Source organism: Amblyraja radiata, chromosome 11 (assembly GCF_010909765.2).
Source record: "Amblyraja radiata isolate CabotCenter1 chromosome 11, sAmbRad1.1.pri, whole genome shotgun sequence".
Classification (NCBI taxonomy): Eukaryota; Metazoa; Chordata; class Chondrichthyes; order Rajiformes; family Rajidae; genus Amblyraja; species Amblyraja radiata.
This window is the reverse complement of record NC_045966.1, coordinates 40,278,474-40,301,564: the sequence shown is the minus strand read 5'-3', so window position 1 is coordinate 40,301,564 and position 23,091 is coordinate 40,278,474. Positions and strand designations below refer to the sequence as shown.

Here is a 23,091-nt window from a genome sequence, read left to right as displayed (position 1 = left end):
CACCTGCCTGTGTTTGGTCCATATCCCTCCAAAACAATCTAATTTTTCCACATTGACATAGAACGTTGAAGAGTACAGTACAGAAACAGACCGTTCGGCCCACCACATCCATGCAATCCCATTTGCCCAAGAACACCAGTCCCATTTTCCCGTATTGACAAAGAATGTAGAAGAGCAGAACAGAACAGCACAGAAACAGGCCCTATGGCCCACTGTGTCCGTGTGAAGTACATCAATACCATTTGTCCGCATTAAAAGAGAACGTAGAACAGTAGAGAACAGGATCAGACCCTTCAGCCCGCAATGTCCATGCCGAACACAAGATGAAGATAAGCTAATCTCCTCTGTCTGCACGTAATCCGTATCCCGTCTTATCCATCTGCCTATCCAAAAGCCTCGGAAACACCACTAACGTACCTGCTAATACCCCTGTCAGCATTCTCCAGGCACCCACCAGATTCAGTTTTGTGGCTAAAAGGAGTAGAATGTTAGATGATTATATAGTCAGAAGGGCAGTTTCAGATGACCAACTGAGAGCAAGGTAAGAGTGGGAGTTGTTAAAGTCAACACACTTAACAAAGGGCCTCGTCAGTTTTGAATGAATGGTGCTTTATTGTCAAAAGCAGCTAGCATCCTGAATGACTGTTCTTGGTGTGTGTGTAAAAAGAAGATAAATAGTTTAGTTTAGTTTTAGTTTGGCTTATTGTCCCGTGTACTGAGGTACAGTGAAAAGCTTTTGTTATGTACTATCCAGTCAGTGCCTCTCCTGGACTGCAACCTTGACGTGGAGGAGAGGCTTGTGTACTCCAGTGATCCTGAGAGCTATGTTAGATAGGGTTTCATATCCCTGGCAGGTTCAACCAAACCGGACAGGTCTCGGGTGAGGAGGCAGACGAAGCAGTCCCTGGTCCTTCAGGTTGGGGGTTGCGCGTGGGGTTAACTACCCCACCCTGGAAAAGTGTGAGTTAAGGGCCTGTCCCACCCGCATGCGACTGCATGCGGCTAGTGCGACCTTATGTGGTCGCTTGAGCCGTACGGCCTCGCGGGGCCGGTCCCACTTCGATCGCCGGAGCCGTATGGAGTTGTGCGGGGTTGGTCCGGACATCGCGCGGGGCTCCGAAAAACTGACACTGTTCAAAAATTCCACGCGGCAACGGCCTGCCGGCCCGCAGCCGCATTGAGGCCGTACGCAGCGCCTCGACGGCCGTACGCAGCATCTTGACACCGTACGCAGCGTCTTGACACCGTACGCAGCGTCTTGACGCCGTACGTCTAGCGCGTGACGTTGCGCGATGATGTCACCGCCCGGCGTGCTGTTGCGTGATGACGTAACCGCCCGACGTCGTGCGATGTCCAAATTCAGTCGGCCCGCCTCCTGCCCAGCTGATTGGTGAGTATGATGTCGGGACCAGCCCCGCACAACTCCAGATGGCTCCGCGGTTGGAAGTGGGACCGGCCCCGCGAGGCCGTACGCCTCAAGCCACCACGTTTGGTCGCGCTAGACGCATGCAATCGCTTGCTGGTGGGACAGGCCCTTTACAGAAACATTGACGAATGAAAACCAAATTACACACTTGTTTGAAGAAGGTGCCCTAGCGATGGGGAACATGACGTTCCCCAGCCAAACCCACAAAGGGCACTGCGAAGCTGACACACCTTCTGACGCCAAAGAAATCCATCCTTGTGGGGACAAGGACCATCTGAACCATGTTTCAGGCTGCCAAGGCTGCCAGAATTGCCAACAAAATGGTGCGCTACAATCTCTTAGTCCTGTGCTTGGCTGTAACAAGATGGACACGGTCAGGGGAGATCAAATTGGTCAGCGGGCAGCCCATTATCTACTCCGGACAGGAAGAGGAGGGAGCGAAGCATATAAATTCAAAGGAGAAAAGAGTTGGATTGGACACACCCTCAGGAAACCAGCCATAAACATCACCCGGCAAGCCCTGAAATGGAATCCCCAAGGAAAAAGGAAAAGGAGTTGCCTCAGGAACAGCTGAAGAAGAGGTGTCCAGACAGAAATGTCTGAGAGTGGGCTCCACTGTGGAGATCTCGAAAGAACTGCCAACAACCGAGTGAGGTGGAGGAATTTGTCAATGGCCTATGCTCCGCAGAGGAGCAAAGGGCTTAAGAAGAGAAGAAGACGAAGATCCTGTCAGCGGAAAGACTATACATGATTAAAATCGAGCCGTTCACAGTGTACAGATACAGGATAAAGGGAATAACACAGTACAAAAAGTCCAGTAAATGTCCGACTAAAGGTACTTAGGGTCTTCACTGTGGTAGATGCGAGAGGGAAGAACATTTAGTGCAAGAACTCTCCTTGCAGAGTAGCTGCGTGGAGGGTAAGCGTTAAGATGTTACGTACAGACGCAGTGACTTAAGGCATTGGATGTTGCTGCAATGGTATAAAGACGAAAAGCGTTGATGCAGTGAAATATATAAGACACTGTGAGGGTGGCACAGTGGCGCAGCGGTAGAGTTGCTGTCTCGCAGAGCGAGAGCCCCGGGTTCGATCCTAACCTGGTGCTGTCTGTACGGAGTTTGCACCTTCCCGCTGTGACCTTGCGGGTTTTCCCAGGGTGCTACGTTTTCCTCCCACACTCCAAAGACGTGCAGGTTTGCAGGTTATTTGGCTTTTGCAAATTGTAAATTGTCATTGTTTAGGATAGTGCTAGTGTACGAGTTGATTGTTGGTTACATAGAAACATAGAAACATAGAAAGTAGGTGCGAGAGTAGACCACCAGGTCCGTCGAGCCCGCACCGCCATTCGCTCATGGCTGAACACTAAACAGACACACTTACCCACAAACAGTAGACACAAGACACAGAACACAAGACACTACCCTCCCCTTTATACCGCGTGGTTGGCACGGATTCAGTGGGCCAAAGGGTCTGTTTCCGTGCTGTATCTTTAAAGTCCAAAGAGGCTTTGCTGAGGATAAGTGCAAGACTTCGGGTCAGGAGGCTTTGTGGAGGGTAAATGGAACGGCCTGTTTCCATGCTGTATAACTAAACAAGAGGCAACAGAATGCTAAGAGAGAAACAAGGATGAAAGACCACAAAGAAATGTTGATCATGGATAAATTATCCCAAAATGTACAACCTGCATGTAACCATTGTGTTACAGACTGTGAACCTGTGAAACACCTGTGTGAAGAAGAAGGGTCCCGATCCAAAACGTCGCTTCTCCATGCTCTCCAGAGATGCTGCCTGACCCGCTGAGTTACTCCAGCACTTTGTATTGGTATATTTTACACCAGCATCTGCAGTTATTTGTGTAAAGACTTTGGGTTCTCCCGGTAAATACTGTTAAGGACGTGAATGAACCAACTTGTTTGAGAAACTCTCTACTGCTGTATGAGATTTTCTTTGTTTACTATCCTGATCTGAGTCATAATTAAGAGGACAACTGGTCAGGAAAAAGGAGGTGTGAGGCAGGTATAGGCAGCTGGTATCAAGTGTGTCCCTGGAGGAGAATAGGGGACTGAGAAACATACTTAAGAAGGAAATCAAGAAGGCATAAAGGGGGGCAGGGGATAGCTTTGGCAGGTCAAATTAAGGAAAATCCAAAGAGATTTTGTTACATTAAAGGAAAGGTAATTAGGGCCCCTCATACCTCAGTGGGCATCTCTGTGTAGCGCCACAGGAGATGGGCAAGGTCCTCAATTAGTATTTCTTCTCTGTTTTTACTATGGCGAAAGACATGAAGACTGGGGGACTTGGGATTGTTAATGGAGATGTCTTGAGGACAGTCCGTACTATGGTCAAAGAGGTACTGAATGTTGTAGGGTGTATGAAGATTGATCAATCTCCTGGCTCCCTTTAGGTATATCTGTGGACACTGTGGGAAGCTAGAGAAGAAGTTGAGGGAGTTGATATACATGAATCATCGTTAGACATGGGTGACATTCCAGATTACAGGTGGGCGGCTAATGTTGTGCCTCTATTTAAGAACGTCTTAATGGACAATCCTGGGAATTATAGGCCAGTGAGCCTAACATCTGTGGTAGGTAAGTTACTGGAGAGGAATCCGAGGGACAGGATATATATGCATTTAGATAGACTGAGAAATATGAGGGAAAATCAGGATGGTTTTGAACATGGAGATCGAGATCAAGGGCGGCACAGTTGCACAGCGGTAGAGTTGCTGCCTTACTGCGCCAGAGACACAGATTGGATCCTGACTACGGGTGCTGTCTGTACGGAGTTTATACGCTCTCCTTGTAACCATGTGGGTTTCACTGGGTGCTCCGGTTTCCTCCCACAAGCCAAAGACTTTCAGGTTTGTAGGTTAATTGGCTTCTTTAAATTGTTCCTAGTGTGTAGGATAGAACTAGTTTATGGGAGATCAATGGTTGGCACGGACGTGGTGGGCCAAAGGGCCTGTTTCCACGCTGTATCTCAAAAATAAACAAAACTAAATTTTATAAATTTGAGTTTTTTGAAGATGTAATCCAAATGTTGAAGAGGGAAATATGGACTTGTCTATATGGACTTCAGCAAGGCCTTTGATGTAGGTTCGGCAGGCTAGGACATGAATCCTTGGGAGTGCTGAGAGGCGATCTTATAGAGGTGTAGAAGATCACAAGAGAAATAGATAGGGTGAATGCACAGAGACATTTATCCAGAGTAGGGGGAATCAAGAACTAGAGACATAGGTTTAAGGTGAGAGGGGAAAGATTGAATAGGATTCAATGGGGCAACTTTTCCACTCAGACTGTGGTGGGCATATGGAACATGCTGACAGAGCAGATAGTTGAGACAAGTACATCTAAAAGACACATGGACATGTACATGGATAGGAAAGTTTTAGAAGGATATGGGCCAGATGCAGACAGGTGGGACTAGCGTAGATGGGACATTTTGGTTGGCATGGATAAGTTGGGCTGTCACTGTGCTGTGACCATTCTCTGTACAAACTAAACTTGCCCTGCACATCTCCTTTAAACTTTGCCCCTCCGACCTTAAAGCCAGGCCCTCTAGTATTTTGATACAGTAGTTCCACACTTAGGAGGAAAAAGGTTCTGACTGTTTACCCTCTAGCTGTGCTTCTCATAGTTTTATCAATTTCTATCAGGTCTCCCCCCCCAATATCCAGCGTTCCAGAGAAAATAATCCAAGTTTGTCCAACACCTCCTCATAACTATTACCCTCTAATCCAGGTAGCATTCCGCTAAAGCTGAGGTGAACAAGCAGACAGCAGCCACAAGTTTCAGAGATCTACCAAGCTCTACCTTGTATCGCCAGTGTTCTTCTTAAAGGCAAACCCCAACAATCCAATCTTCTTATCAGTAACAGTGTTGAAAAGACAGCCAATCACACGAGCTGCAAATCTCCTCCGCTGATAATCATTAATCTCGATCACCTGAGAGCAAAAATAGCATTGAGTTAGAACACAGAACAGTCCAGCACAAGATGACCATAGATAATTAGATATAGGAGCAGAATTCGGCCATTTGAGCCATTGAGTCTACTCCACCATTCAATCATGGCCGATCTATCTCTCTCTCTCAACCCCATTCCCCTGCCTTCTCCTCATGACCTTTGACACCCTTATGGGCCTGTCCCACTTGGCGATTTTTTAGGCAACTGCCGGCGACTGTCATAGTCGTAGCAGTCCGCCGAAAAACCGGCGACAACCCACGTCATCCTGGCGACAAACTACGACAGCACCTACGCCAGGGGAAGTCAAGCTGCGCTCATTGGCGTCAAACCCACTGTCGCCAAATATTTTTCAACATGTTGAAAATTTAGCGGCGACCAGAAAGGCGCTACGACTTTTTGCGCCACTGAGGAGACTACTCCCGGCGACCACCGGCGAACATGTGGCGACAATCTAGTCACCTGTAGTTGCCTAAAAAATCGCCTATGTGGGACAGGCCCATTACTAATCAAGAACCTATCTATCTCCGTTTTAAAATTAGCCATTGACTCCGCAACCACCGGTGGCAACAAATCCAACAGATTAACCAACCTCTGCCTAAAGAATTTCCTCCCCATCTCCATTCTAAAGTTACGTCCTTTTATTCTGAGGCTGTGCCCTCTGGTCCTCGACTCTCCCACTAGTGGAAATGTTCACTCTATCCAGTCCTTTCATCATTCGGTAAGTTTCAATGACATGCCCCCTCATCCTTCTGAACTCCAGTAAGTACCGGCTCAGAGCCATCAAACACTCCTCATACGTTAACTTTAGACTTTAGAGATACAGCATGGAACAGGCCCTCCAGCACATCGAGTCCACGCCGACCACGATTACACTTACACTCGCACTATCCTACACACTAGGGACAATTTCTCATTAACAGAAGCCAATTAAACCACAAACCTGCACGTCTTTGGAGTGTGGGAGGAAACCAGAGCACCCGGCAGTCACGGGGAGAACATACAAATTCCGTATAGACAGCACTTGTGGTCAGGATTGAACCCGGGTCCCTGGAGCCGTGAGGCAGCTACTCTACTGCTGCGCCACTGTGCCGCCCCTGAAGTTCCACTGCTTTTATTCCCCATGATTGGAGCCAGTCAGGACATTCTCACCTGCTGCCAATATCGAGCCACTTCTGGCAGATTGAGAGCTTCGCAGAGATAAACCAGGTTCAAAACATCCTTCTGAAAACAGCTGCCCCCAAAACCTGTGGCCCAGAAACACAAGTGTTAGAGAAGAGACTTGGTTAAAGTTTATTATTGCCATGTCTACTGAGATAGTTGATAGAGTCACGGAGTCACAGTCATGCAGCACTGTAACAGGACCCTTGGCCCAACTTGCCCCTGCCGACTAAGATGCACTAGTCCCACCTGCCCATGTTTGGCCCACGGCCCCCTAAACCTTTCCGATCCATGCATGTGTCCAAATGTCCTTTAAATGTCGTTATAGTGCTTGCCTCAACTCCCTCCTCCGTGAGTCAGGCGGCATCTATGGAGAAAAGGGAATGTGACGTTTTGGGTCAGGACCCTTCTTAAGACTGAAGGATAGAGGTGGCAGGGAGGGCGGGGAGAAATAAACTGGAGATGAGAAAAGGTCAAAACAAAACAGGGCCGGCAACTGATAACCTCAGGATGGGTGGAGTGCACCCTTTATACAGGAAGTACAGGAAGGGTGGGTGAACTTCCCAAGGTCCTGCCCTGTTTCGTTCTGGCCTTTTCTTGCCTGCAGTCCCCCTACCCCTCACCTCTAGCTTTCTGACCCGAAACGTCGCCTATTCTTTTTCTCCAGAGATGCTGCCTGACCCACTGAGTTACTGACCCACTGTGACCCATTTTGTGTCCATCTTCAGTATAAATCAGCATCTGCAGTTCCTTCCGACACATTTCAACCACTTCCTCTGGCAGCTGATTCCATATATACTTTTAAATCTTTCCCTCTCTCACATTAATACTCTGGTTCACGATTCTCCTACTCTGGGTAAAATACTGTGCATTCACACATCTATTTCCCTTGTGATTTTAAGGAATAAAGGAATAAAGTCCTAGCCTGCGCAACCTCTCCCCATAGGCAGCATGTCTGGAGGTAAAGGATGAGTGACGTTACGGGTCGGGACCTTTCTTCAGTCAATCATCCTTTTTCTCCAGATCTGCTACCCGACCCTCTGAGTTACTCCATGTCTATCTTCGGTGTAAATCAGCATCTGCAGTTCCTCTCTGCACAAATAACAGTACATCTGAGGAACAGGCCCTTTGGTCCACCCAACCTTTCCCATGTTCTCCAGAGATGCTGCCTGACCCGCTGAGTTACTCCATCATTTTGTGTCATTTTACCCCAGTAAATGAGCACCTGCAGTTCCTCACGTATAGAGATACGTACCAATGCTGGCTTTTAAGAACTTGCTTCCGATCCTTTGGTCGGTTCCGATCGCGTGAGCCACCTCCTCCACATCCGCTCCCGTCGCCTCACACAAGGCACTGATGGAGTTAATGCTGCTGATCCGCTGGGCCAGGAAGGCATTGGCAGCCTGGCGAGGGGCAGGTCACAGGAGAGGCAAAGACACGCGGATAAGTCATAGCAGCGGAATTAGGCCATTCGCCCCATCGAGTCTACTCTGCCATTCAACCGTGGCTGATCAACATTTTCCGCCCCACCCCATGTTTGGCTCATTTCCCTGCAAACTCATCCAAACCAAAAATACTCGGAACCAGAGAGTCGGAACATAGAATAGTACGGGTCAAGAAGAGCATAAGATGATACTACGAGAGCAGAATTTGTCCATTCGGCCTGTCGAATCCACTCCACCATTCGATCATGGCTGATCTATCTTTCCCTCTCAAATCCATTCTCTTGCCTTCTCTCCTTGACACCCTTAAGCCCCTGTCCCACTTAGGAAACCTGAACAGAAAGAAACCTCTGGAGACGTTGCGCCCCACCCAAGGTTTCCATGAGGTTCCCGGAGGTTTTTGTCAGTCTCCCTACCTGCTTCCACTACCTGCAACCTCCGGCAACCACCTGCAACCTCCGGGAACCGCAGGGAAACCTTGGGTGGGGCGCAAAGTCTCCAGAGGTTTCCGTTCAGGTTTCCTAAGTGGGACAGGGGCATTACTAATCTAGAACCTGTCTATCTCGGCCTTAAATATACCAAATGACCATTTGGCCCAACTTGTCCATGCCGACCAAATTGCTTACTGGAATTCTTTGCCACAGGAGGCTGTGGAGGCAAAGCCAGTGGATAGATTTAAGGCAAAGATACATAGATTCTTGATTAATACAGATGTCAGAGTTTATGGGGAGAAAGCAAGATAACGGGGTTAAGAGGGAGAGATAGATCAGCCATGGTTAAATGGCGGAGTATATTTGATGGGTCGAATGGCCTAATTCCGATTTCTAATGCTTACCTGAGATAGACCTATTTGCCCTTGTATGGATTATGTACAGGCAGACGAGATGTGCGGATCAAGTTGTTTTTTACTCAGAAGGTGGTAAGTGCCTGGAACGTGTTGCCAGGAGTGGTGGTGGAGGCAGATACGATAGTGGCGTTTAAGAGCCTTTTGGATAGGCACATTGATATGCAGGGAATGGATGGACATGGAACACGTGCAGGCAGATAGGCTCGGACATTGTGGGCCGAAGGGCCCGTTCACGTGCTATACGGTCCTATCTTCTACGTTCTAACTTATGGAAGGGGGACAATATCCATTGATTAGAGTTAACAGCTTAGAAATGCAGCACGGAAACAGGCCCTTCGGCCCAGAGTCCGCACCAACTGGCGTTCACCTTGTACACTAGCACTTTCCTACATACTGGGGCCAATTTTACAATTCTTACCCAAGCCAATTAAGCTACAAACCTGTACGTCTTTGGAGCGTGGGACGAAACCGGAGCACCCGGAGAAAACCCAAATGGTCACAGGGAGAACATACACACTCCACACAGAGGGAACCAATGGTCAGGATCGAACCCGGATGTCTGGCGCTGTGAGGCAGCAGCTCTACCTGCTGCGTCACTGTGCCGCCACTAATGTCCCTCATGTGGTGTCCCCTCCTACCCCTCCAAGCCTCAATCAGAGACCGTACCAGTTTGGAGAGCTCCGATGACCAAGTGTTGGTGGTGATGATCTTGTTCTCCGGCACCCAGCGTTGGTAGATGCTTTTCAGGGCCTGAATGGCCTTTCCACCTTCTGGCGTCTCGTCTCCACCGATGAGAACTCTGTCGGGGTTTTTGAGATCATTAATCGCTGTCCCTTCAGCCAAGAACTCCGGGTTGGAGAGCACCTTGAACAAGAAAGGTCACGGATCAAGTCAAACCATGAGTGTTTTATTGTCCTATGTCCTGAAACGGAACAATAAAATTCTCATATAAACACACATATATATCTCTACATTCTCGAACTACTGCAGATTCCACACCCCCCACCATAGGATTAGAATGAAGGGAGAAAGATTAATAGGAACCTGAGAGGCCACTTTTTTTTTTTTTACACAAATGGTGGTGGGTGTGTGGAACGAGCTGCCGGAGGAGGTAGGTGAGGCAGGTACCATCACAATGTTTAAGAAACATTTAGACAGGTACATGGATAAGAAAGGTTTAGAGGGATATGGGCCAAACGCAGGGAGGTGGGACTGGTGTAAATGGGAAATATTGGCCGGTCTGGGCAAGTTGGGCCGAAGGACCTGCTTCCACGCTGTGTGACCCTGTGACTCACTCTGGACGGCTCGATTGTAATCATGTATTGTCTTTGCTCTGACTGGTTACCACGCAACAAAAGCTTTTCACTGTACCTCAGTACACGTGACAATAAATTAAACTAAACTATGACTATGCCCCATGGCTCTGTGACCTCCATGGCCGCTATGACCTTCATAGACCTGATGAACTAAGGAATTGAAGGTCATGAGGAACTGAGATTGAAGAGGATTTGAGTGCAGTGCAGTGGAGATCACCCTTCATCATATTGAATGGCGGGTTAGCATTGAGTGGCCGACTGCTGCTGCTGTATCCATGGTGCTGCCCAATCCAAGTCACTCCCTACCTGGAGGTTCAAGTTGCACTTGGTGTTGGCGTTGAATATCCGGCGGATGCTCTCGGCTGCCCTCACTGGCACAGTGCTCTTCTCCACCACGATCTTATTGCCGATCCCCACCTCCGCGATCCTCCGGGCACAAGCCTCGATGTACTTCAGGTCGGCCGCCCGCCCCTTGCCGATGCCAAAGGTCTTTGAGGGGGTGTTCACCTGTTGGCGAGGAGGGTGGGTTAGAAACGACGAGAGATACAGGGTAAAGATGTGTTTACTTGAGACCGTGACTAAATCCAACTACAAGGGGTATTCACCTGTCGGGCGAGAGAGCTTTAGTTCAGTTTAGTTTAATTTAGTTGTAAATTTAGATACAAAGTGGAAACAGGCCAATCGGCCCACCTATTCTGCAATGACCAGCAACCACCTCGTATACCAGTTCCATGTTATCCCACTTTTTCACCCACTCCTTACACGCTAGGGACAATTTACAGAGGGTCTATTCAGCAACAAACCTGTACACCTGTTCTATCCTGCACACTCAGGACAATTTACAATTTTTACCAAAGCCAATTAACCAACAAACCTATACGTCTTTAGAATGTGGGAGAAAACCGAAGCACGCATGGAAAACACAGGGGGAACGTTGGTACAAAAAAGCAGCAGAGGTCTGGATTGAACTCAGGTCTCTGGCTCTGGTCCCAGCACACTGATGCAATTGTAAACAAGGCACATCAGCGCCTCTACTTCCTGAGAAGATTACGGAGAGTCGGTATGTCAAGGAGAATTCTCTCGAACTTCTACAGGTGCACAGTAGAGAGCATGCTGACCGGTTGCACCGTGGCCTGGTTCGGCAACTTGAGCGTCCAGGAGCAGAAAAGACTGCAGAAAGTTGTGACTGCTGCCCAGTCCATCACCTGCTCTGACCTCCCCACCATTGAAGGGATCTATCGCAGTCGCTGCCTCAAAAAGGCTGCCAACATCATCAAAGACCCACACCATCCTGGTCACACATTCATTTCACCGTTGCCATCGGGAAGAAGGTACAGGAGACCGAAATCTGTAACATCCAGGTTCAGGAACAGCTTCTTCCCCACAGCCATTGAACACAACATCAAATAACCTCTGAACAATAACAGTCTATTATTATTATTACACTATATCTGTTTATTTATTGTGCATATATGGTCTATGGTCTATAGACACACTGGACTTTTATATTCCGTTTTGTATTCTGTTTACATATTCTGTTGTGCTGCAGCAAGTAAGAATTTCATTGTCCAATCTGGGACAATAGACAATAGGTGCAGGAGTAGGCCATTCGGCCCTTCGAGCCAGCACCGCCATTCAATGTGATCATGGCTGATCATCCCCAATCAGTACCCCGTTCCTGCCTTCTCCCCATATCCCCTGACTCCGTTATTTTTAAGAGCCCTATCTAGCTCTCTCTTGAAAGCATCCAGAGAACCCGCCTCCACTGCCCTCTGAGGCAGAGAATTCCACACACATGACAATAAAACTCTCTTGACTCCTACCTCTGTGAGGCAGTAAATCTAACGTTGCGTCACTATGCTGACTCGATGGGCTGAATGGCCTCATTCTGCTACAATGTCTTATGGACCTTAGCTGATCAAGAAGATGTGTGGAGACAGAGGGACGATGGATGTTTCGGGTCAGGACTGGTCCAGCATCTGCAACCTGTATCTGCAGCTGCCGAACATACTCACCGATATAAAGACGAGATCAGCTTCTTTGATGGCCTTGTCTATGTCAGTGGAGAAGAAGAGGTTTTGTCCTCGACAGCTTTCCACCACTTCCTGAAGACCTGGCTGTGGGAAACATTAGAAAACACAAGCATTGATTCAAGACATAAAACATCCACTGCATATTTCAATGTCAATAAACAAAGCTCACAGCAAAACTAGACAACAGTGGCCCTTGGCACAGTTCTACAGTGTTTGTTTTAGTTTATTGTCACGTGTACTGAGGTAGTGCACAGATACAGGATAAAGGGAATGTTTAGTGCAAGATAAAGTTCTGTAAAAAAGGGGGGGGTGGCATGACAGGATTACAAAGATCTTATGTGAAATAATGTGCGCACAGCGCACATCACTAGCGCGAAGTCCCTCGCGGCTGGGGTCTAGAAGCTCTGGGGTTTTAGATGCTCTCTGGTGCACTCTGAGCCTTATTTTGGAGCATTTTTGCACCAAATTTATGACCAATATTTCAGAAATAATTTTGGTTGTGTCAAGAGTAATGAGTGGGTTGAATGGGATGATTGGGATCATTGTTGTACACATTTTTAATATCAAGAATTGAAGTTGTCCTTGTTTTTATAATCAAGTTGTACTGTTGTAAAATGTTATGTAAAATGTTATAAAGGAGCATGCAAAAACTGCAAATAAAATATTGCAAGTTTTTGCAGTAAAGAAAACCTTTTTTTAGAAAATGTTATGTGTGTTGATTTGATTGCCTGTTAGACTGTGTTAGTGTGTGCAGTGCACCCTTAATGGTCCTCCTGACCTAACAACTTCCCATCACATCAATTTCAACATGGAATAGTGATGTGAATGCAACATTTAGTTTGACTTCAATTTCCTTCATGAAAATTGAAGTCAAACTAAATGGTGCATTTATATTATCGCTTTACTATGATCATTTTCAAACTAACCTATTTTACTGTCATACTATTATAACAAATTCTAGTTCCATGTTGATTCATAAACAAGATCACAAATCACATTTTGAATTCTCAAACACAATGTGAATAATTGCAGAGCTGCGTATTTGATGGCTGAAAATCAGTATTTTGTTGAGGAAATCGGTATTTCTCACATAATGCAATTGAATGTACTACACAGAAACTGAATTTTTGAAAATCAGTATTTTGTATGCAGCCTCATGTATTCTCAAATATCAGTATGGAATACTGAAAATCAGTACTATTGAATTGTGAAACCATTTTTGAAATGTGAATTTATAATTCTTGATTTTGATTCAATAACATATAAAAATATATAATAACATCTCTATACTTTTAAAACTCTGATCTTAGATGTGTGTGTGTGTGTGTATAATCACATCTTCTCGAAAACACAACACAGTAACGGTAACAGTTTTACATATTCCGGTAGAGATTTTTTCCGTGGAGTCCGAAATCGCCATTTGAAAATGTCATGCTTTATTTCTCGAGATATTAATGACAATGTTCAAGATTCCGACAAAACTTTGAAATAAAAACTACTCTTTCGCTGATGATGTCACAATGGGTCTGCGTCGTCTTGCTCGCACTGCGAGTGACGCCGCTTCCCCCCCCCCGCCGCTGCTCACTCCACGCTGCTCCCCCACCCGCTGCTCCTGGCACACCACCTCCTCTCTCTCCCTCCCTCCTCCTCTCCTCCCCCTCTCCATCTCTTCTTCCCCCCTCCCCTCTCTCCCCTCCGGCCTCTCTTCTTCCCCCTCTCCCCTCCTCCCCCCCCCCCCCTCCCCGGCCACTCACCCCACTCTCCCCCCAGTTTTCTCCCACACTCCAAATACGTAGGTTAATTGGCTTGGTATAATTGTAAATTGTCCCAAGTGTGTGTGCGATAGCGGTAGTGTGCAGGGGTCGCTGGTCGGCGCAGACTTGGTGGGTCGAAGGGCCTGATTCCACGTTGTATCTAAACTAAACTAAATAAGGAGAGAACTGCAGATGCTGGGTTTTTTTAAACTCGAAGGTAGACATAAAATGCTGGAGTAACTCAGCGGGACAGGCAGCACCTCTGGAGAGAAGGAATGGGTGATGTTTCGGGTTGAGACCCTTCTTCAGCTCCTACCCAACAGCCATCGACATCTTGAACACTACAAACACTAACCCCAACTAATGGCCGGAATTGTGTGTCTCCAGTCCTTAACATATGATGAGTGTCTAACGGCTCTGGGCCTGTACTTGCTGTTTAGAAGGATGAAGGGAATTCTCATTGAAACTTAACGAACAGTGAAAGGCCTGGATCGGGTGGAGGTGGAGTGGATTTTTCCACTAGTGGGAGAGTCTAGGACCAGAGGGCACAGCCTCAGAATGAAAGGATGATGAGGGGGTATTTCTTTAGCCGGGAGTGTGGTGAATCTGTGGAATTCATTGCCACAGACAGGCCAAGTCATTGGGTTTTTTGAAAGCAGGAATTTTAATAGGTTCTCAATTTGTACAGATGTCAGAGGTTATGGGGAGAAGGCAGGAGAATGGGGTTGAAAGGGAAAGATAGATCAGCCATGATTGAATGGCAGAGTAGATATGATGAGCCAAATGGCCTAATTCTGCTCCTGTGACATGAACCTATGAAAACTGGGTTATGATTTAAAAAAATTAATGAAATGTTGAAAAATGAAGTAAAATTGATTTATTTCAGCCAGGTTGTATACAGAGTCTGTGGCCATTCGGATTGCTCTGACTTATGAAAGGAGCGATTAAGGAAAGCTCCTGAACTGGCCTGCTTCTTGCTTTTACAATTTCACAGGAATTCCTTTGTTCAACCAGAAAAAGTAGCGTCTCCAGTTGAACAACGAATCCCAAGAGCAGACGTCCCTGTGGACAGTCAATGCAGAAACATATACGTGTACACAATGATGTCTGTGTGCTGGCATGTGTATGTGCTACAGATAGACACTAAATGCTGGAGTAACTCAGTGGGTCAGGCAGTATCTGGAGAAAGCGGCACAGTGGCACAGCGTTATAGTTGCTGCCACACAGTGCCAGAGACTCGGGGTTGATCCTGACTACAGGTGTTGTCTGTATGGAGTTTGTACATTCTCCCCGTGACCTATGTGTGGGTTTTCTCCGGGTGCTCCGGTTTCCTCCCACACTCCAAAGACGGACATGTTTGCATGCTAACTGGCTTGGTAAAGTTATGAATTGTCCCAAGTGTGTATAGGATAGTGACTATGTGTGGGGATCGATGGTCGGCCTGTGCTCAGGGGGCCGACTGGCTTGTTTCCGTGCTGCATCTCTTTGGAGTAAGTATGTAATTTACTGCCTGACTCACTTAATTCCTCCAGCACTTTGTGTCTTGCTCAAGATTCCAGCAACTGCGGTTCCTTGTGTCCCGATGAAGAATGTGGAACTTGCTCGTCAGAGTGAGGTCGAGACAAATAAGGGAAGTGTATGAGAGGAAGCTGATGTACAAACAATAGTGGGACTAGGGGATGGTTGGAGATGCCTGACGCAATGCAGACACATTGGGTGTTGTGACATAAGTCACTGAACCTCTCGATCACAATAAGATACAAGTTTGGCAGCACCGTGGGGCAGCAGTAGAGTTGCTGTCTTACAGCGCCAGAGACTCGGGTTCGATCCTGACTACAGGCGCTGTCCCTACGGAGTTCGTACATTCATCCTGTAACGGCATGGGTTTTCTCCGGGTGCTCCGGTTTCCTCCCACACTCCAAAGACGCAAGGGTTTGTAAATTAATTGGCTTCAGTAAACTTATAGAATTGTCCCTCGGTGTAGGATAGCACCAGTGTACAGGGTGATCGCTAGTCGGCACGGTTGGCCGAAGGGCCTGTTTCCAAGATGTATCTTTAATCTAATTTAGATAGAGTTACCAAGTAATTCCAGTTATAAATTTAGTTTCGAGGTTCAGACATACGGCGTAAACTGGCCCTTCGGCCCAGCATGTCCATGCCGACCATCAATCACCAATCCGCACGAGTTCTATATTATCCCACTTTCTCATCCACTCCCACACACTAGGAACCAATTTACAGAGGGCCATTTAAGCTACAAAGCTGCACGTCTTAGGGATGCGGGAGGAAACTGGAGCATAATAGTTACCCCTCAGATTCCTATTAAATCTTTCCCCCCTCACCATAAACCTATGTTGCCTGGTTCTTGATTTCCCTACTCTGGGCAAGAGGCTGTGTATGTCTATCCGTTCTATTCCTCTCACTATTTTATACACCTCTATTCGATCACCCTTCATCCTCCAGCGCTCCAAGGAATAGTCCTAGCTAGCTCAATCCCTCGCTATAGCTCAGGCTCGCAAATCGTAAAAATATCAAATCAATGCCTCAAAGTGACGCAACTAAATCTTAGGTCGTATTAGTTGAAACTCCAATATCAGATTTCTCATCTTAAACAAGCACAGGCGAAAGATTTTATTGGCCACAAAAGACAAAACATTTTTTTATAAATAAGTAATCAACAGTAATGTTGAGCGTGCCAACATTGCCAAAATAGTGGACAATGTCCGCGTAGAAAATGTATAAACAGGACCTTCTCATCACGGGCTCTTGTTATTCTGATTTAATCTTGAGATCCGTCAATAAACTCGACGACAATGGAAACCAATGATCCGGCAGACTCTAGACTAAGGTCAGGTAAGTCTTTGGACTGTGGCACTTAAGGGCGGCACAGAGGTGCAGCGGTAGAGTTGCTGACTTACAGCGCCAGGGACCCAGCTTCGATCCTGATTACATTATTCACCTCGACAATATTTCACGTGGCATTTAAGAGACCTTTGGATAGGCACACGAATGTGCAGGGCTTTCATTATGGGCTGCTCAGTCTGTTCTTTATGAGAATGGTTCCGTGGATGATTGGGTTATCGTTTTGGGGCATCACAGTGGCGCAGTGGTAGAGTTGCTGCCTTACAGTGCCACAGACCCTGGTTCGATCCTGACCTCGGGTGCTATCTGTATGGAGTTTGCATGTTCTACCTGCGACCACATGGGTTTTCCCCGGTGCTCCGGTTTTCTCCCACACTCCAAAAACTTACAGGTTTGTAGCTTAATTGGCTTTGGTAAGTTGGAAAATTGCCCTTCGCATGTAGGATAGTGAGCGGGGTGATCGTGGAAGGCCTGTTTCCACACTGTATTTCTGAACTAAACTATGTCACAACACCCAAAGAGTCTGCTTTGTGTAACGCATCTCCAAACATTCCCTTCTCCACATCCCACTAGTATTTGTACATCAGCTTCTTCTTAAACACTTCTGTGGTTTGGCTTGACGACCACACCCATATAACAAGCACATTCCACATTCTTCACTAGAGACACAAGGAACCGCAGATGCTGAAATCTTGAGCAAAACACAAAGTGCTGGAGACATCGCCCGACCAGGTCTGCAACACCCGCCCAGTGCTGTTCATAAGGTCATAAGGGATAGGAGTCGAATTAGGCCATTCAGACCTCGGCTACTCTGCCAGGCAATCATGATTGATCTATCTCTTGGGTTCAATCCCAACTACAGCCGCTTTTTGTGTGGCGTTTGCATGTCCTCCCTGTGACCACGTGAGTTTCCTCCAGGTGTTCTGCTTTCCTCCCACATCCCAAAGTCATGTAGGTTTGTAGGTTAATTGGCCTCTGTAAATTGCCCCCAGTGTGTAGGGAGTGGATGAGAAAGTGGGATAAAATAGAATTAAGGTACGCCTGAGAGATGGTCAGCGTGGATCCCACCGGTGGGCCGAAGGACCTGTTTTCATACTGTATCGTTAAACAAAAACTAAACTGATTAATAAACCTTCGGGCAGCACTAGAGTTGCTGCCTTACAGCGCCAGAGACCCAGGATCGATCCTGACTAGGGATCCTGTCTTTGTGGAGTTTGCACGTTCTTCCTGTGACCACGTGGGTTTTCTGAGTGCTCCAGTTTCCTCCCACATCCCAAATACGTGCAGGTTTGTACGGTAATTGACTTCTGCAAGTATGTAAGATATAACTAGCATATTGATAATCACTGGTCAGCACGGACTCGGTGGGACGAAGGGCCTGTTACCATGCTGTATCTCTAAACAAAACTAAACTCAGCGGGTCAGACAGCATCTCTGGAGAACATGGATAGGCCCAGCAGGCTGAAGGGCCTGTTTCCTAAATAATCTCTGTTAGATATTATTTAGTTAATCTCTAAACTAAATTAATCTCAGCGGGTCAGGTAGCGTATCTGGAGAAACAGGTAGAGATGATATTTCTGGTCAGGCCCTTCTTCAGACTGATCGTGGTGGTGGAGAGAAAACTATAAGCAGGGCTGCCAACATTGGGCGAGAGTTGGGAGTGAGAAATTGCGAGAGACCAAGCCCGAGGGCGCGCAGCGTCTGAGGTGGGGGGGCGGGTGTGGGAGGGCGGATGCCCCCTCCCATCGGTGTGTGGAGATTTTGCATTTTTCAGCTTGAAATTGTGCAATCTGGTGCATACTGTAGCGAGTCTTTTAACTTACACTTGAATGCAATATTTATGCTTTAAATTGGATTAGCTATGAATAAGGTTAGGCTAAATTACATTCCTAATTACATTTCACAGTAGAGCCAGGCTCTGATCAACAGGTGCAGCACATGAATGATCTTAGTATATTCTTTGAACAAGCTCTTAAACATCACATCTGAATCAGTTTCCATCTGATTACAGTCCTTGAGGATGTTCATCTACGTGTTCAATTAATTAAACAACGAGATAGGGACATTTCTATTCAACCTGTCAAAGGAATTTGCGGGGTGGGGAGGGGTTAGAAATAGTCAGTGAGGTAAACTAACATAATAGTTGAGTGGCAAATGACAATAGTGCTACCTTCCCAATATTTAACTGAAGGAAATAATGGATTATCGGGGCTGTATGTTGTGACAGAGAGCCTGTTACCTTGCATGCTATTTTAATATTACACTTATCCCATCCCCCTGGATATTCCGGATTAATAAATTAAGGTTTTGTCAACTAGTTACAAATCAGGCTAATTACAAATCAATAACATTAGCCAACTCCGAAACACGAAGCGCTGAGCATTGGGATCCAGACATCACGGACAACTGGCCTCAGTTCCCCGCTCACATCTGGCAGTGCTCTCTGTCTGAACCAGGGGCCACTGAGCATTTTTGACAATGGGGGGGGCTGAGCGATCACTGATCACTCACCTTGGGGGTACCCAACAAAGTACTGGAGCAACCGAGTCGTGGGAGGGTGTGGAAGGGCGGTATGGTAGGGATTTTTGAAATTTGATGTATTAAAATCATGTTTTAGTATGATATCATACTAGAAGTATGATATCAATGTTTTTTGTTTGAAGTATTTTTCAGAGGTAACTTTTTCCACACAAAGGGTGGTGGGTGTATGGAAAAGAGGAGGTGGTTGAAGTAAGGACTATCCCAAAATTTAAGAAACAGTTAGACTGATACATGGATAGGACAGGTTTGGAGGGATATGGACCAAAGCAGTTAGACTAGCTGGGACATGTTGGTGTGTGTATATGACTACATTATGCATGAATGCTTCAAAATCAAGTGGTTGAGTTTTATTGCCACATACTCAAGCATAGAAACATAGAAAATAGATGCAGGATTAGGCCATTCGGCCCGTCGAGCCAGCACTGGCATTCAATATGATCATGGCTGTTCATCTAAAATCAGTACCTCTTTCCTGGTTTTTTTCCCATATCCCTTGATTTCGCTAGCCCCAAGAGCTAAATGTAACTCTCTTGAAAACATCCAGTGAATTGGCCTCCACTGCCTTTTGTGGCAGAGAATTCCACAGATTCACAACTCTCTGGGTGAAGAAAGTTTCTCCTCATCTCAGTCGTAACTGGCCGACCCTTTATTCTTAAATTGTGACCCCTGGTTCTGAACTCCCCCAACATCAGGAACATTTTTCCTGCAGTTACAGCAAGTGAAAATCTGGCAGGCAAGCAGGATGCTTTCCCCAACCACCCCCGTTTGAAGGCCATTATCTTCCACCGTTTCTACCCAGTGCATGGTACCTACTTCCAGCAGCCACTGGTTGTCCTCCAGGATGCACCAAGCAGCAGCCTGAAAGGCCTGTCGCAGTTAGGCGATCTTTTGGGCGACTACAAGCGACAGTGGCACCAATCTTTGCTGTCGGAGGTTGTCGTAGTTTGTCGCGAGCTGTCGTAGGTGAATGCTGGTAAAACCAGTCCCTGGCAGTTGCCTAAAGAGTGGCCTCAGTGGGGCAGGTCCATAAGTGTGTGGGAATAGCGTAGATCAGGGGAGCCGCAACCAGCTGCGTCACTTGTTGTCCAGCCTGCTCTCCAAGTCACTGATAGACACAAAAAGCCAATATCCTTGGACTGACTCCAAGCACCAGAGGTCATTGATCTGCGGCGCTGCTCGATACGTGATTGGCTTTGTGGAGATCAGAGCCAGGTGTCACCGTGTCCCGGCACTCGGCCCAAAACAGCCCTGCTAGCCGGACAGTGTTCAGTTTGGAGATACAGCTCGGAAACAGGCCCTTCGGCCCACCGAGTCTGCACCGACCAGCGATCCCCGCACATTAACACTATCCTACACACACTAGGGACAAATTACACTTATACAAAGCCAATTAACCAGATCCACAGATCTATCAACCAATTTCCCCGATTGAGTATGAATATCGATTTGTTTAACATCCCCTCTCTCTCCGTCCCTCCCCCACCCAAGTGGTACTAGCTTCAAAGTTGTCTTGTTGGGTCTCATTGTGTGAGAAGGAACTGCAGATGCTCGTTTAATCCGAAGAGAGGCACAAAATGCTGGAGCAACTCAGCGGGACAGGTAGCATCTCTGGAGAGAAGGAATGGGTGACGTTTCGGATCGAGACCCTTCTAAAGGTTTCAGGTCGAGACCCTTAGAAGGGTCACGACCAAAAACGTCACCCATTCCTTCTCTCCAGAGCCGCAGCCTGATCCATGCCGGTCACCAGGGCGAATTCGGCACAGAGACACTCACGTGACTCTTGCACTGAGGCTGCTCCATGGCCGGAGCTGCAGCAAGCGACTCGCCAGCCCGGCAAACACTCGCCAGCCCCGGCTCCCCGTCCGCATCTGGCCCTGCCGCTCCATCCCTCCGTCCGCCCCGGGTTTCCAACACCCGCGGCCCATGCACTTGATATGAGTTTTGAAATTCCCGTTGATCACAGAATTTCTCACGACAGCGTGAGAAATTTGTGATCAGCGTGAGAATTTGGCCAAATGCGTGATTCTCACGCTCAATGCGTGAGAGTTGACAGCCCTGCTGTAAGAGAGAGGTGGGGAATGGGACAAAGTGGTGAGTGATAGGTGGATACAGCTGAGGCGGGGGGGGGGGGGGGGGGGGAAGGGGTTTGGACTGGGATACAGATGATTATCTGGTAATAGGGAGTGGTTCTTGTGCGTCAGGAAGTTAAGAAGACAAAGTAAGTGCAGGCCGTTTTTGAATACCTCCCTCCCTAATAACACGCCACTGTCATCGTCATTGTGGTAAGACACAGAAATTTTACACCAAAATGCTGGTTGTCAGGTCAGGCAACATATTTGGAAAAAAGGAATAGGTGAAGTCTGAAGAAAAATCTCAGCCCGAAACGTCACCGATTCATGACTTCCAGAGATGCTGCCTGACCCATGTAGTCACTCCAGTACTTTGTGTCTTTTTAGTTTGTAAACCAGCATCTGCAGTTCCTTGTTTCTAACATGCAGCCTTAAGTATTTTTAACTAGCAGTTTAAAAAAAATCTGATCTATTAAAAACGACCATTATTGCAAGTCCTGCAGGAAAAATAACTCTGTTGTTGTCAGAAAAATAGTTTGCAGAATAAAGGAGAACAACAGTACATGCCACCACCTTTGCCTCTTTAGCTGGAGTAACTCAGCGGGTCATGCAACATCAGGGAAGGTAGTGCATCCATGGATAACAAGGGAAATCAGGGATAGTATCAAAGCGAAGGATGATGCATACAAATTAGCCAGAAAAAGCAGCATACCGGAGGACTGGGAGAAATTCAGAGACCAGCAGAGGAGGACAAAGGGCTTAATTAGGAAAGGAAAAATAGATTATGAAAGAAAACTGGCAGGGAACATAAAAACTGACTGCAAAAGTTTTTATAGATATGTGAAAAGAAAGAGATTAGTTAAAACAAATGTAGGTCCCTTGCAGTCAGAAACAGGTGAGTTGATCATGGGGAACAAGGATATGGCGGACCAATTGAATAACTACTTTGGTTCCGTCTTCACTAAGGAAGACATAAATAATCTGCCGGAAATAGCAGGGGACCGCGGGTCAAAGGAGTTGGAGGAATTGAGTGAAATCCAGGTTAGCCGGGAAGTGGTGTTGGGTAAATTGAATGGATTAAAGGGCGATAAATCCCCAGGGCCAGATAGGCTGCATCCCAGAGTACTTAAGGAAGTAGCTCCAGAAATAGTGGATGCATTAGTAATAATCTTTCAAAACTCTTTAGATTCTGGAGTAGTTCCTGAGGATTGGCGGGTAGCAAATGTAACCCCACTTTTTAAGAAGGGAGGGAGAGAGAAAACGGGGAATTACAGACCAGTTAGTCTAACATCGGTAGTGGGGAAACTGCTAGAGTCAGTTATTAAAGATGGGATAGCAGCACATTTGGAAAGTGGTGAAATCATTGGACAAAGTCAGCATGGATTTACAAAAGGTAAATCATGTCTGACGAATCTTATAGAATTTTTCGAGGATGTAACTAGTAGCGTGGATAGGGGAGAACCAGTGGATGTGGTGTATCTGGACTTCCAGAAGGCTTTCGACAAGGTCCCACATAAGAGATTAGTATACAAACTTAAAGCACACGGCATTGGGGGTTCAGTATTGATGTGGATAGAGAACTGGCTGGCAAACAGGAAGCAAAGAGTAGGAGTAAACGGGTCCTTTTCACAATGGCAGGCAGTGACTAGTGGGGTACCGCAAGGCTCAGTGCTGGGACCC

General features: G+C 46.9%; 1 protein-coding gene across 2 annotated transcripts in view; it reads right to left on the bottom strand.

Moving 5' to 3' along the window:
* LOC116978559 (UDP-glucose 6-dehydrogenase-like) overlaps positions 1 to 23,091 on the bottom strand; it is a 43,193-nt gene that overhangs the window by 11,207 nt on the left and 8,895 nt on the right. Inside the window, exons 3-9 of one of the 2 annotated variants that reach the window (XM_033029782.1) lie at positions 12,168 to 12,269; positions 10,459 to 10,659; positions 9,503 to 9,700; positions 7,803 to 7,950; positions 6,539 to 6,633; positions 5,239 to 5,369; positions 418 to 471 (exon numbers count right to left, since the gene is read on the bottom strand). In XM_033029782.1, the coding sequence (XP_032885673.1) occupies positions 418 to 471; positions 5,239 to 5,369; positions 6,539 to 6,633; positions 7,803 to 7,950; positions 9,503 to 9,700; positions 10,459 to 10,659; positions 12,168 to 12,269 (929 nt within the window). The remainder of the gene's footprint in view (positions 1 to 417; positions 472 to 5,238; positions 5,370 to 6,538; positions 6,634 to 7,802; positions 7,951 to 9,502; positions 9,701 to 10,458; positions 10,660 to 12,167; positions 12,270 to 23,091) is intronic. The other variant, XM_033029784.1, reaches the window with a different exon arrangement.